At 43.2% G+C, this 15,647-nt stretch overlaps 2 protein-coding genes across 5 annotated transcripts; one reads left to right on the forward strand and one right to left on the reverse strand.

Annotated features, from left to right (window-relative positions):
- Positions 1-3,082: 3,082 nt before the first annotated feature.
- Positions 3,083-15,464, forward strand: rsph3 (radial spoke head 3). 3 transcript variants are annotated; one of them, XM_062551599.1, is made up of 9 exons: positions 3,083-3,314; positions 3,521-3,608; positions 3,965-4,106; positions 5,142-5,287; positions 6,911-7,114; positions 13,744-13,906; positions 14,521-14,607; positions 14,965-15,031; positions 15,289-15,464. In XM_062551599.1, exons 1-8 carry the CDS (start codon positions 3,202-3,204, stop codon positions 15,021-15,023), a joined length of 1,002 nt encoding a protein of 333 aa, XP_062407583.1. In that variant the 5' UTR covers positions 3,083-3,201; the 3' UTR covers positions 15,024-15,031; positions 15,289-15,464. The 3 variants fall into 3 exon arrangements, with proteins under 3 accessions (XP_062407583.1, XP_062407581.1, XP_062407582.1); XM_062551598.1 differs by lacking the exons at positions 3,083-3,314; positions 3,521-3,608; positions 3,965-4,106; positions 5,142-5,287; positions 6,911-7,114 and adding exons at positions 8,712-8,789; positions 9,059-9,353; positions 11,197-11,677; XM_062551597.1 differs by lacking the exons at positions 3,083-3,314; positions 3,521-3,608; positions 3,965-4,106; ... (4 more) ...; positions 14,965-15,031; positions 15,289-15,464 and adding exons at positions 8,705-8,789; positions 9,059-9,353; positions 11,197-12,073.
- On the reverse strand, positions 9,319-13,510 carry LOC134098525 (uncharacterized). 2 transcript variants are annotated; one of them, XR_009941064.1, is made up of 3 exons: positions 11,476-11,610; positions 10,942-11,095; positions 9,319-10,737 (listed from the first exon to the last, which is right to left on the reverse strand). XR_009941064.1 is itself a non-coding variant. In XM_062551600.1 (3 exons), exons 1-3 carry the CDS (start codon positions 13,133-13,135, stop codon positions 10,122-10,124), a joined length of 903 nt encoding a protein of 300 aa, XP_062407584.1. In that variant the 5' UTR covers positions 13,136-13,510; the 3' UTR covers positions 9,319-10,121. The 2 variants fall into 2 exon arrangements, 1 of the variants encoding a protein (XP_062407584.1); XM_062551600.1 differs by lacking the exon at positions 11,476-11,610 and adding an exon at positions 13,003-13,510.
- Positions 15,465-15,647: the final 183 nt, after the last annotated feature.

Consider the following 15,647-nt stretch of genomic DNA (forward strand, 5'->3'; position numbering starts at 1 on the left):
AGTTAATCTCCCAAATATAAGCAGAGACCGTTACAATTCAGAGCTGGCATTTACGTAGATTAGTTGGCCCCTCATGTGATAGCACTATTCACCTAAATTAACAGACAGGAACAAAATTGGTTTTATGAACAGATTTGTCTAACACATGGGAAATATCCCCCTACTGTAGGCTAGCCCACATTAGGCTCACATCTTTCCAACTCAGAGGCTGTGGAGGACGGAAGCCTGCATTTAATGGTTAAACACAGTTGAACAGTGAGCCCACACAGCTCCATCTCTGAAATTTGCCTCCATTCCGATTGGTAAACTCTCAGCAAACCCAGACTCAGGATACTGCCAACATTATCACACTAAATTCCTGCTATTATCCGTTCGGCTTTTAGACTGGTGAGAGGTGCACATCAAGTTCTTTGGCTCAGTCTACAAAAAAAGTGGACTGTAATAAGCCCCATATTGTGACCTGCATTTCTAACCTCAAGTAGGCCTAAGTGCTTGTATAACTTCAGCGTGACACATATTACAATGTAAGGGGAAGTCAGTTGGAAAAGTGAAGTGAGGTATAACCATGGTGTGTCTGGCCACCTGACCAGACTTTGTTGTGCAAGTTCCATCTACCCTCCCCTTTGTTCTTAAAAAAGTTAACCGGGCCCGCCAAAAAATGTAGGCCTACGTAGCTATTTATTAATTGCACATTACAAAATTTGTTCAAGAAAAGTTCTTTCAGAATTCGTGTCAAATTACAGTATCTTGCAGTTATGAAGAAATTAAATTGATGTAAAATACTTGGAATCACTGATTAATGAGTAGTTTACGCTTTCTTTTTTCCATGTTAGTCCTGATTTGTGCATACATTACAGTTTTTTTTGATTGCTTTCACCTAGTTGAAGAAACTGATAACCTCTCAGTCTTCATCATCACTCTCTCAGCAGAGCAAAAGACACCTCTTGCAAATGAGTTAACCCATTGTCATTGTTTTGACACACTTCCCGCACCCTTTTGCAAATCAGTTAACGCAGATGTCATTCAAGTAGTCCAAACTCCATTGCTTTAGCTATGGTAACCAAACAGAAACTATATGCTCCCATCTCTTAGAAACTTCTTGCCCAGTATGAAATCACTGAAGCACCTGTTTGACACTGCTTCACACAACTTTTCAATTTGCAATCAGTCTGCAGGCTTAGAAGGTGCCATGTTGTGTGTTGTAACTTGCAAGCATGGATGGTCAAGGCAGATGAGAGTGAGAGTAAGAATTGACTAGAAGAGATTTTTTTTTTCTTTATTGTACAGAATTTGTATTTATATTTTCCTTATGTCTTACACAGTGATGGATTTTACTGGATTTTTTTTCATTCATACTATATATGTGGTTTCTGTTGGAATAATTCATTTCTCAGCCACAATCTCAAAAAAAAAGAAAAGAATGAATACTGCATTCAATAAAATTTGAAAAATCATTGTATATGATTCTGGATCTATTTTTTGCAAGAAAGAAAATTGGCACTGATATGTAAGCTGCTGACCAGTAATGCGGCACTGATTCACATTGAGAGCTGAATTTTGTATTTTGATGCCCCTTGTCTAATGACTGATTGGAGGCGCTTATGCACTTGTGTGCAAGTTGTGTTGTTTGAGGGCAACATTTGCTTTTGGTCCAGATTTTAAATGTTTTGGAGGAGTTGGAGCCTTTTGCAGGCAAAATTAGTCATTTTGACCATTGGTGCCACTGTTTAGGCCTTTGCGTTAAGAGTTTTGAAAAATGGTTTCTTGAGTCGACTACTGCGTCAAAGCAATCAAAAAAAACTGTAATATGCACTGATGCCTACAGTAAGTTGGAGAATTCAGCATTCATGCTGACTAACAATGAAGCAGGAATTCAGCCTTTAAACCCACATCGAGCGCTGCTTCCTCTGCCTTTTCTACACCTTTGAAGAATGTAGACACAGAAAAAATTCTCAGTAGCCTATTCTATTTCCTTTGTAAAACCTATAAAGCTCATAGTTGCCTCTCTCTTTGTAGGCTACAGGCCTAACTTGCATTAAGTGATGAACATCAGCCAGGCTTCTACATGATTGAACAGTTGGGTCTTTGCTCCTGTGTGTTAAGCCGTTTTAAGCTTTTGAAACCACATTGACTTCCTGGTCGTGCAATTTGTTTGTGTGCGGTGTATGGGTGTCTGAGCTGCAATTAGGGTTGGAAAAAAGTCAAGATTAATGGGCTGGCATGTACTTTGTGTTCTGTACACAATGTTCAGCAACAGCCAGCACACATTATATTGGAATTTGTGTAGGTCCTTCATTTATAGGCTACTTCTTTAAATGCATTAGGCCCAGGTCTAATTCAACAATTATACTCAGGGCATGAAATTGGCACCCGCCAACTAGCCAAATGCGGGTAACTTTTGTGATTGGCAGGTGAAACTTTCAACCTACCTGCCACATTGGCGGGTAGCCAATAAAACAACGAAACACTGAAAAACACTGTTAAAACGAGACTCGCAACAATGTTCACAGAGATACACTGTAACACCATGTAAGATCGGGTGATTGTCTTGACTGATATGTCTGTCTACACTGATGCCATTCAAAAGAGGCTTTGCACGTTACTCCAGTAATGAGCTGTGCTTAGGCTATGTATATTTTGTTCATTTGTATTTTGGACACAAAAAAATTTGGCTGGTAAAAGAACAAAGTGGCTGGTGGATTTCAAAATCCACCCGCCACAATGGCTGGTGGCCAAAAAAGTTAACTTCATGCCCTGATTATACTTAATGCTGATCGACTGAAGCTATCCAGTTCTGACACATTGACACTAAATCAATTAGGGATTCATCAACTAAGCCGATCTGATTTGGCCTGAAAGGTGGGTGTGCTTGCATTAAAAGTTGTTTTTCAAGGTTACACTTTTCACATGGTAAAATAGATGGAATTATAAATGATCTGCATAGAATAGCCTGAAATTAATTGCATACAAAACCATCCCTGATGCCTCAGATGCAGATGTCTGCATGCTAAATAAATGCAGCCACAAGGGCAGGAAGCGGTCATAGCAGGCCCATGGTTACTGTTGCTAAGGCACATATCAACAACAACTCCTGCAGAAGATAAGCGAATGTACCTAGCCAGCTAGCTAGGGCTGTCAAAACAAATAGCCTGAGTTTACATTATTTCAGTTTAATTACTTGGCATTGCACTACTGAGCGACATGACTTCGGTTTTACAGCCCCATAAGGGGGCTCCAAATGGAACATACACTTTTTCCAGTCGTCCCCGGCCAGTGCAAAATCGGTCCAAGTACAGAGAACGTGTTGCTGATCAGTAAGTAAAGAAAACTTAAAAAAATGTGGACATGTATGGTTTGGCTAGATACAATTCATATTTATAGTAATCAACATGGCAGTAAACGAGACGTTTGAACCATAGTCACGTTTGAAATGACAGTGATTGTGGATAATTACTTGATCAGTCACTATCGTTTGAAATGACAGTGATTGTGTATAATTAGGCCTACTTGATTTGTGCAGAGATGATGGACCATCTAATTATGGAAACATAATGTACGATCGAAGAGTGGTCAGAGGAAATACATATGCCCAGCATGTTCTGCCAACGGTTTGTAGTCATTTCTCAATCTTACATAACTTCCATTAAGTTGAAGCATCTGACAGCAAAATTACTCACAACACGCTAGCTGCCATAATTTATCCCTTTTATTTCATTTCTGACAGTTGCCATCTCAACATCTCAAATTATTTGACCTGACAAATAAGAGTTTTCTTTTGCTCTAACAGAAATCTTCACCTTAATTGATATGTGCAGGGATTGTATTCTAGATGGTGTATGTCACACCACAAGCAAGGCATTCTTTCAAGGCATTTCGTTAGACAAAAGCTTGCATTTTGAACACTTGCATTTTATCATTGTTCTTGGGACCTTTTTAACCATGCGTGAGAATCATGTCCATGCAGACTGCCCAGCCAGACCCCGTGGAGATCCAGAGGCAGCAGGAAGCACGGAGGAGAGCTCTGGCTCGCAAGCGGGCCAAAGAGCACTTCCGACCCAGAACCCCCGAGGCCCTGGAGGGAAGAAAGCACATGGATGTCCAGACAGGTATGCTTTTGAAACACATCAGAAAGCAGACATTGAAAGACAGATAGGTGGCATATGGGAAAGGGCCAGGGGATGGTGTCTATGCTCATAAGCATTGCATTTTGGGTTGCGACTGGGTGAGCGCAAGTCTTGCAGATCCATACAGTTCCTCGTCTCAGGGAAATTGTGTGGTAGGAGCAGGCTTCACTCAGTCTCTCATGTCTCTTGAGTCTTTTTACAGTGCTTGGCCAAACTATGTTAACATCAGAGAAGAAAAAAAGGCCGCACTTTGCATACAAACATGTTTTTTTTTTGCACAGACGCGTTTCAGCTTAGCGCCTCCCTCAGTGTGCACCCTGTCTGTGCAATAAACGAAGTATGGCCTTTTTTCTTTTCTGGGTTCCTTATCTCACCCTATCTCCCCCTGCTCCCATAATCATGCCCTGTGCGTTCCTTAGGTACACCGTTAAACGTAGTGCTTTCTGTTCTCCACTTTGGCCTGTACTCTACTCCCATCGCTGGGCTGCTGAACCAGAGAGAGCTTTTTGCAGAAGAGTGTCTGCTGAATGTGCTCTCCTCCACTCTGCTCTATTTACTTTTGCTTGCATAATTGGAGGCAACTCTTACCAGTTGCGTCAGGCCAGAAGCGCAAAAATGCAATTAGCCCTGAGAGAAAAAAGTGTTTGCTCAGTAGTAGCTCACTAATGCATATTGAAGTTGTAAATATTGAAGAACAGAAATGTTGTACCTGAGGACCTGACATGCCCTCTACAGGGGCCTCCCCACTGCTCTTCGCTAATGAGTTTTTTTATTTTGTGCCCAAATACCTAAAGCACATTTCACGATGGTTCTGTACAGCCAGTGTTTGGTTGTAACATTTGGAATGTGTATGTAGAACTGTACCTGGAGGAGCTGAGTGACCGAGTCCACACACACACACACACACACACACACACACACACACACACACACACACACACACACACACACACACACAAACACACACACACACACACACACACACACACAGAGTAACATTTGGGGTGTGACCTGCAGAACTGTACCTGGAGGAGCTGAGTGACCGAGTGGAGGACTTCAGTGTAGAGTGCCAGACGGACGCCTTCCTGGATAAGCCAGCCACGCCGCTCTTCATCCCAGCCAAGACGGGCAAGGACGTGGCCACACAGATCGTGGAGGGGGAGGTGTGTGTGTGGGAGAAATACTCAAGCCTTACTGTTTGTGGGCTGGGCTGGTGTTTCTATTTATGTGACTTATCTGACTTGCTCCATGACTCAGGCTTGTGGAGACAGCAATTACAAGGAGAATCAAAAATACATTATTAGTATTGTTTAATGCTGCATGCACCATTTCTGTTGGGAGCACTGATGTATCTCTCCTTTGGAATCACATGACGGTGAAAATAATGCTTTGGAGTGGTTTCAGGAACGCCATTTAGAGCCTTATCACCACAATTGTTTTAGCAAGCCTGCAAATGTATCTATTTTATTTAGCTATAATGTCCTCATGCCTCTACCCTCTGCTCTGTGCTATTTTATGAGTGTGTGTGTGTGCGTGTGCGTGTGCGTGCATGCATGCATTTTATGCATCTTTTGTTTTGACACAGTTCTCACACCTACCCTTTGTGCTAAAAAGAACCCACTGGTTTCGAAGTATGACAGTATGACACCTTCGATATTTCATTTGGCACACTGGAGCATTTGAGTAGACGGTAGTGTGTAGGTACTTTCCCTGACCACTAGATGTCATAGCAGGACAGGAGTGTAGAAACACCAATTATTTTGCTTTAATTAAAAAACAAATAACTAGATTTTGACAACATGGCAACATGTTGCATGTTGAATTTAAACGGCCCTTCTTCACGAAAGTTCTGAGAGGAGCCACCACTCGACGTGCACCTCAGCACTAGTGGCCTTAGTTCTCACGATATGCAACACCGCTGGCATCCCATTTGTATTCTCACACTGTTCACTAGAACCAGCCAACCCCCCCCACCCCCCCCCCCACCCCCACCACTCTGTGAGAAAGCTGCCAAGTGGCCTTGACCTCCTGCGTGGCAGTGTGTGCAGCTGGGGTGCTGTGTGATGCCCGGGTCTGATTGATTTCTGCCATGCTGGGCTTGTGCAAACATGTGCGTAGCACCTGTGGCTCTGCTGCGTGTTGTGAGCATGAATGAACATGAGTCATCAGGTAGACCGACGCAACGTTGTTTCCTCGTTAGTGTCACATCTGTGGTCACTTTTTACGTTTTACAGCGCTAGCTCTCTAGAAAATGCTGCAATCAGATGTCTGTCAGACGCAGGAAGTGACTTAGTACAAGGCCCTGAGATTTGTAACTCGAATTCCAAGCAATCAGTGAATTGCTTCGCCTCTGCCCAGTGCTCTAGTTGTCTGTAATGTGTGTGTGTTAAAATGAAAACCTTCATTGTTTGTCCACAGTCCTCGCTTTGTAAACAGGAAATCTAGAGGCTTTCGACTGAGCCATAAACTGTTCAAGTCAATCAACCCTCAACAAGACCTGTTGAGTTCACATACTCCATCAACAGCCTTTCGCAAGAATTGTGCATTGGTGGATATCGACTATTTGTGTGTGTGTGTGTGTGTGTGTATGTGTGTGTGTGTGTGTATAGTTATGTCACCTGTGTTTGTCTCCTGTGTTTGATCTGTGTCTGTCTGCGTTTCAGTAATTTATTTTTCCAGTCATTTTCGAAAGTACATATTGTGGACAACATACTGGGAGTGTTCGATACGGATGTCTCTCTCACCCCCTCATCCCCCGCTGTCTTCCCTCGTCTCCTGGTGCGCAGCTGTTCGACTTTGACATGGAGGTGCGTCCGCTGCTGGAGGTGCTGGTGGGCAAGACCATGGAGCAGTCGCTGCTGGAGGTGATGGAGGAGGAGGAGCTGGCCAGCCTGCGGGCGCAGCAGCGCGCCTTCCTGGAGCTGCGCAACGCCGAGCTGGTGGAGGTGCAGCGGCTGGAGGAGCAGGAGCGACGCCACAGGGAGGAGAAGGTGAGCCAGGGAGGAAGGAGGTGCCGGGGAGGAAGGAGGTGGCGTGGGGAGGAGGTGGCATGGGGAGGAGGCGGCGTGGGGGGGATGGGGTGGGGAGGAGTTGGCGTGAGGGGGAGGTGGCGTGGGAGGGATGGGGTGGGGAGGAGGTGGGGTGGGGAAGGTGGTGTGGGGGGGAGGTGGCGTGGGGAGGAGGTGGGGTGGGGAGGAGGTCGGTTGGGATGAGATGAAGTGGGGAGGTGAGACGCATAGGGAGTGTGTGGAGTGAGTGTGTGTGAACTGCTCTGGGGCTCTGTGGGAACACCCAAAAACTCTTGGGGTTCATGTCACTTGTCCTTTTGTCTATCCTCCCTTCCTTCCTTCCTCCTTCCTGTCCTAGCACCTCCTTCTAATTAATGTTGTGAAGAAAATGAGGAAGGAATGATAGGAGGATGGAAGACTGAAGGAGAGACAGATATGAGAAATGAGACGTCCCGTTGGTGTGTATAGACTTGTTAGACAAGCTGTGCCTCTACAGCCTTTTATGTGTGGTGCTAAACCTAAGAGACATATAGATTCCAAACTGACTACTGGACTTGTCCCTATTTCACCTGTTTATTGTGCTACCTCTGCAGTGCCTTGGGGCATGATGGCGATGTGGTGGAAGGGGAACAGAACCAGGAGTAGGCCTTTAGAGTGCCTTGTTACATAACTAGCCTACTACTACGTCACAATTAAGCTTAATTCCATAAAAGGCTGGATGTCCATACTAATATGCAATGATGAGATACGTACGTAGATAGAACCATGTGAACGTTCATTTTTGAGGACCCTTTGTCCTTCATGACCAACCATGCTCACAGACTCACTTAGTCCTTATCATATCAGACGTCCACTTAACTCTTCTTCAGTTATATCACATTTTAGGAATCGGTTATATCACTATGAATCAGACCCTCCTCCATATGGATGGCATTGCATTAATTTGCTTTCTGCCAAATGGACTCATTAGACAGACTCTATGTAATTACGCATGGAAGCGGAGAATGATGAAGATGGATGGAGACTTGAGCCGACGCATATAATCAAGAACATTATCACCAGAGTGCTTTGACCTTGTGTGGAGGGCTGCGAAAGAGGAAATGTGTTACATTCACGTCATATACTGTACGTATGTACATTCAACTTAAACAAAATGCGGCGTCCTTGTTTTCTTTAGTCACTTGTCCTGGCACAAAATGGATGTGAGGCCTGCTGGATGTTCTCTGCAGTCAGAGGAAGGTCCTGTTTTGTTGCTTTCCCCAAGCTATGCTGTTGTGTACATAGACAATGAATGGATGCAGTGCTATACTGGAACGAGTGCAGTGCTGTAAATCCAGTCGGGGGTGGGTTGTGTGTGCACGTAAGTCCGCTAGCTAGATATGCTGGACAATCCTGCTTTCGACACGTTTTGTAAAATGTTTGGGAAGGTAAGAAAATATTGGTCATGTTCAGTAGGCACCAGGGGCACACTCACACTTGGGCTACACTGGATGCGTTACGTTACGTCGCGTTCTAGAAGCGTACTGTTACTTTTCGACTGGCTACACTGGCTGCGTACGTACGAAGACTACAGCGATAAGTCAAGAGCAAGAAGTTTTGGATTTGCCGTTTTTCAGCTCAGTGCACCGGGCTTTCCACTGATTCTTGGAAAATATGGGTAAGTTTATGTATGTTAAGAAATACCTCTTTACACTGTTTGGTCAGCCTAATTTCAGTTTGGAAGTTGAGTTGTTACTAATGTATCGATCGTTATGTCACTAAGCAACCAGTTACCAGACGAAAGATTGTAGCAAACCTATCCATAAAACATAGACTAATCAATCAAGAAAATTAATAAATTAGACCCTATGTAGGCCTAATTGAGTCGATACTACTATTACTACTACTATTTTACTAGTCAAGGCTAACGTTACTATTATTTTGCAGTATCTGCTGTTAACAGACGGAAGGCCCTTGCTCTGCTTCTGCTGCTGAACCGCATTAATAGGAGGAAGAAGCGAGTCTGGGTCCACGAGTTAAACCAACGAAGGAGACAGCGAGGAGCATTTTATCAGCTGGTGGCCGAGCTGCAGTTTGATAGTGAGCTTCACAGAAAATATTTCAGAATGACTCCACTACAAATGGACTATATCCTCTCTATGATTGGAAGCGAACTACAGAAACAGGATACGAACTACCGGAAATCTATTGAGCCCAAACAACGACTTGCTGTTACACTAAGGTATTTATTTTAATAGGCCTACATCTGAACATGCACAACAGACAGACTGAGGAAGTCATTTGTACCCAGGGCCATACAACTGTACAATGCTTCACTGAAGGGAAAAGGAGAGTTGGACTTCTATGCATAGTATATCTGCACCTCCACCCTCTTATACACTTACATGGCATGGCTTACATGTCTACCCTCTTTTTGTCCATATATTTGACCAATGACTAAATGCCTGCACCCATATCTAACTATCCTTGCACTGTTGCTATAACTCTTATATTATTACCATGTTAGGTTTATTTTACTTGTACATATATTTATACTAGTACTGTTATTATTATTACTATGCTTACATTTTGTACTGTACATATTTATTGCTGGTCAGGTCACTAGAATGTAATCTTGCACTGTTGCACTGTTGGACTTATTTGCACTACCAACTTGACACACACCTACTGGATCACAGCACCAATCCTCAGTACATTCATGCACATCTTATCTGTAGTATTTTACTGCTCCTTTAGTCATGTTGATTTGTTGATTTGCTTTGTATTTTCATGTTTAGCCTACATTGTATTGTATGTTGTGTGTGGTGTCTTAAGCTGCTGGGACCTTGAATTTCCCCTTGGGGATCAATAAAGTATCTATCTATCTATCTATGAAGAACACAAAGTGTGATGGACAGGTCAAATATTTATTAGCCGATACAACAAAAACAATAGCCTAATGAATAGGCCTACTAAATGGACACAGTAGTCCTGTATTTTCTAAAAAAAATTAGAGCTCTGCATAGTGAGTACTCTCACTTGAAAGTGGAGCCCAAGCCTCCTCAGCCCTTGATCTGTGACTGGTGTGCCTTGCATGAAATTGGAAAGCTTGGTGTTGAGGCTGCTGATCCCACTGTCTACCCAAAACATGTGATGAGGTAGAGGGCAGTGGGGGTATCTGGTCCTGGCCATGCTGAAAGGCCTGCTGATGATCCCACTGTTTTGGGCCCGAGCCAGATGTGGTGGAAAGCTTCAGAACCTGGTCCTGGTCATAAATGTTGCTGACTGCTTCGGTTAGGACAGATCTAGCCCGTAACCTACCCCTTTCGCTCAATTTGTTAAGTGTAGGCACAAGACTTAAGGCAAAATAGTACATTTCCTCTCCCTCTCGTGGCATGTTCAGTTGAGGCTGTGTTGAAGGTTCTTTCACAATTGCCAACAGCTTGTCCTCAAGTGTAGGTGCAGCTCTTTTACGGACAGGTGGAGATAGCTCTTTAGGTCTTGTATCAGTTTGGGAATTTTCTGTGTTCTCTGCAGCATCATGAGCCTCTTCAGTCTCTTCCTCCACATCCCCATGGCTTAGATCCAGTGCTTCCCATGGGTCACAGTCTATGCTGCTTCTTGAGCTATGAGATAGATAAATAAATAAACATCAGTCAGTTTATTAGATAAACAAACAGTTTTATTGGTATTGAGTGTTAGGCTATATTGAGGATGTTATGGCAAATTCAAATATTTGATTTAAGCTGTTAGGCTCTGTAAGATGTGTAGAACAGGGCTTTACTGTGATGCTACACTGTGAACTCAAGCATGCCTATTTACAAACTTACTTTCGTGGTTGCAAATGGGGCAGTAGGAAAGCCATGGTTTGGAGGTACTTCCACTCTTTTTGTGATCCTCCTGCTGATCCACTTTTTGTTCCTTTTTTTCTTTCTTTGTTGAACCTTTCACGCAAAGTTCTCCAGCGCTTCTGACAGTCCTCAACTGATGAGACAATGAGTTACAGATGAGCACAATTATGTATTTGCTATATTTACTGTCTGAAAAATGCAAACTCAATTTGAAACTGATGTCTACTTCTACAGGTTTTTAGCTACTGGAGAGTCTTTCAGGAGTCTGGCATTTGCATATCGGCTTGGGCGGAAGACGGTGGCTGATTCAGTATACATGACATGCAGAGCAATTGTGCAAAAGCTGCTGAATACCTACATGCCAAAGCCAACAGAGGAGGCATGGAGAGAGATTGCTGCTGGTTTTTGGGAGAAATGGCAGTTCCCTAACTGCATAGGTGCCATAGATGGCAAGCATATCACAATACAAGCACCAGCAAACTCGGGTAGCCAATTCTTTAATTACAAAAATACCTTTTCAATTGTGTTGCTTGCTCTTGTCGATGCAGATTCGCGCTTCAGACTTATTCAAGTTGGCGATTTTGGTAGATCCAGTGATGGTGGTGTGTATGCTAATTCTGACTTGGGAGTGGGGATGGATGATCGAACACTCAACGTGCCAAAGGACTGTCCCCTGCCTGGGACAAATCAGTATGGCGATGTGCCTTTCATGATGGTAGGAGATGCAGCCTTTCCTCTAAAGCGTTATCTAATGAGACCCTATCCTGGCCATAGTCTATCCAGACCCAAGCAAAAGTTTAACTATAGGCTCTCGAGGGCAAGAATGACCGTGGAGTGCGCATTCGGAATCCTTGCTGCACGGTGGAGGGTGTTTTACACCAGAATTTGTGCTTTGCCCTGCCATGTTGACATTTTAGTCATGGCAGCATGTGTTCTTCACAACTACCTCCTCAACCCAACTGATAGTCAGTGGTTCCAAAAGGGTAGGCAGCAGGAGAGACCTGGAAATAGAGATACATTGGTTAGCGTGCGGAATATGGGAGGGAATAGGGGATCCAGGGAGGCGTTTCATGTGCGGGAGTTGCTCTGCGAGTTCTTTAATGAAATGTAAATATTGTAAAATGTAGGCCTATTCATGGATTTCATCAGGTCCCTTTCCACAGGTGTATACAATCAAGCACCTTGATTATCAATGCAGCCTGCATGGTGCTTGATTAATACACCTGTGCAAAGGGACCTGATGAAACCCATGAATATATTGTGGAATGTAAATATTGTATGTATATGTAGTATATGTAGCCTATTAGGCTAACTATACATATATTTATATCATTTAATATGTAAATATGTGATCATTAAATGTGCAGAAAAGAAACTGGTTCTGTGGTGTGTTGAATGGTCAGGCCTATCAGAAGTAGGCTAATGAAGGGACTACTGTTGCCTGCACTAGGCCATGTAGTGCCAAGGTAGCCTATGTATTGTTTTTGTCTGCTTTCCTTGGGTGGGCTACCATCTACTGGCCAAATTTGGTATCGATAAAATAAATAGCTCTAGCTATGTAGGACCAGGTCTCAATCATTGACGGCACTGATTACCAGAGACACTTATATATGATTACTGAAACGTACATTACTAGTAAGTTCAAATCTAGTATAGGACACAATCGTAGGCTACGTTTTGTTTAGGCCTATTGTATTGGTGAAAATAAATATTTAGAAACTTCTCGATTACAACTTGACAATCTTTATTGGATAGCAGAGATGCGTCAAATAGCCTATTGGTGAGTAATATCAAAGTCTTTTTAAAGCTTGTCTCTGGTAATATTGACTGCTCTTACAACTAGTGCTAACAAGCAGAAACGAAGTCCCAGTTGGATAGCTTTGAGGACAACAAAACCCCATTAACTTGACATCCTAAGGACTACAAAAAGCTAGGTTAGAAAAACATACCTTTCTGGTGCATGGGACCTGGCATATCTACCTAAGAAACTAGTTATGCTAGCAAAGATTGGCTAATGAGCTGACATTGAAATGAACTCACCTGAAACACCAAGTGTTTGCGAAATCCTGCTCCACGCTGAGTTTTTTTTCAAATTGTTCTTGTAATGGGTTTCACTAGGATCATATAAAAGTTTATTTTGTTCAACTTCTACTATAAGTTTTATGTCATCCATCGCCAAGCAGAAGTCAACAACAAGTGTAATATAATACCGTTAATGTCGTTATATTTTCCATAGCAACAGGTCTCGAGACTTCATTTACATAGCTTACATACATAAATACAATAAATACAATAAATACAATGCACAAATATTCTTCAGATAGTGTTTCTGTACAATGAATGCACATAGGCTCCTTTACGTCAAAAATAAAAAAATAGAAGACAAGTCTATTTTCTACGGCTTCGATGCGGCTTGACGTAGCGCAGCTGCGTCTGGTGTAGCCAGTTCTATTGATTACAGTGGAAGCTAATTGTTACGGCAGATGCGGCTTTGACTTAACCAGACTTAACGTAACGTAACGCAGGCGTAACGTATCCGGTGTAGCCTCCCCGTCATACACATCATGCTCATATCTGACACCTGACAAATTTCATTTGGCAATTTATTTGTTTTTTTTAGTGTCCATTAATGTCTGCTTGTTAATGTCTGTCTTGGTGTCTTTTGTTGTCTTCTATATGAGTGTATCTGTATGAAAATAATATAATAATAATCATAAAGCTTTTATTCATGCTTTGTCCATCCACCCACTCATGTGTGTCGTGTGTGTGTGTGACGTCCAGGAGCGGCGCCTGCGTCAGCAGAGAGAGGTGCTGGAACGCGAGCGCGAGACGGCCGACAAGATCGCCGCGCGGGCCTTCGCCCAGCAGTACCTGGCCGACCTGCTGCCCTCCGTCTTCAGCTCTCTCCGAGACCACGGCTACTTCTACGACCCCGTGGAGAGAGGTCAGTCTCGCGCAGGCGGCAGACTCCCGTGGTTCACCTCACCGTGCACATCTGCGCGCATCGAGGACGTGCTTCATCGATCGATTGGTCCAATTGTTAGGAAGGACACGGCACCCTCCCGCAATTCTCACCATACGCCACACGTGACACGGACGCGGGAGCATATCACAACCTCATTTCCTCCATCATGAGCACTACATGCTCACTACACTAATGTTGGTTTAGTACTCGGCAGAAAGTACCAGCTCATACTGTAGATACCCTCAATTTTTTTTATATGGATTAAGACTGACATCTGACACACAACTCTAAAATCTGATGCAGACAGAGCTGATGTTGTATCCCTATTGTACCCAGATTATACGCAACGTGCTTTCGGCCAGATATACATACAATGTAAAAAAAATACTCTGGAAAATCTATAAGAACTGGATCTTTGAGATAATAATAGATAGTAAGATATTTAAGCGCTGTGGTTTTATCTTTCTAATCTAATGGCCCTAAATATGATTGCATTGCCATTAGATACTTATATTATCTAGGCTCAATTCTTGACCTAAGCATTGTACATTTATTCTTTAAAATATGCTATATTACTGCTTTTGCTCCCATAGATCTGGAGACGAGTTTCCTCCCATGGATGATGACCGGAGTCTCCGAAGCCTTGGAGAAACGCAATGCGGCTAGAACTGTTCTGGACAGTAAGTACCATGACTCTATGTCCCCATTCAGCTGGCACAGAGGTCCTAACTGAGAATCATGGAACAGCTCCTGTACGTCAGAATAAGACAGCATTTCTGCCTAAGTGGCCCCAGATCTGTCAAGGACCCGTTCACTTTAGCTGTGAGCTTAGCACCCTCTAGTGGTCGGATAATGAAAAAGTGTAAAAATAAAACTCTTTATCACCACGTCGTGGTGGAGGATCTTTACTGTGTGGGCTCCTTCACACTGCTTCCTGATATTGGTCATAAACTGTTGCACAAATGTGAATTTTGATTGTGTGTTTGTTGTTATGTCACTGACGGATCCATCGCGTGCCTCCTTTCTTGTTCTCCCAGTGCTCATCAGAGATGTTGCAGAGCAGAGACTGGAACTCCACCAGCCCCTGTTGGAGTAACCATCAGTGTAAGTATGGGGAGGCAGAGAGGCGCAACACACGATGACAAATGACTCTGCTTACTCAATCTCCCTACACTCACTGACTCTTATGGAGGCCTGTATCATTCTGTAGAAAAACACCACGATCCAATTTGCCTAACAACTCAGAGGTAAAGTGTCTGTCACCATGTCACGTGTAATGAACTGCTCTGGGGTGTAGACTTCTTTCCATAGATTTGAAGCCATCAGCTGGTTAAAGTAACACATGCATCTTGTCTTTACAGGAGATGAGCAGGAGGGGGCGATGCTGCGCTGAAGGGAAAACAGTCCGAAGATTTTTCATGAATGGGCCTATATAATTATTAAACGTTTTGAATGCATGCTAGATATTTTGTGACAACATTATAATTGCGTCAAGTGAATATAAAAGTGTAGTAAACTTAATTTGGTTTAAACACAAGTTTTGTCATCGATTTACATGTGGAAGTTTGTGTGTATTGGCAAAGTGGTAACTTTATTTATTTGTCATCAGTTTATTTGTTGATTGTTGTTTTGGTAGCAAAAAAGGAGTTAATTTCACTCGTGTCTTACTGTACGTTCGACGTTGAAGTCCACTGACTCTGTTCTCTAATTCAAACACGAA

Source organism: Sardina pilchardus, chromosome 12 (genome assembly GCF_963854185.1).
Source record: "Sardina pilchardus chromosome 12, fSarPil1.1, whole genome shotgun sequence".
Taxonomy (NCBI): domain Eukaryota; kingdom Metazoa; phylum Chordata; class Actinopteri; order Clupeiformes; family Clupeidae; genus Sardina; species Sardina pilchardus.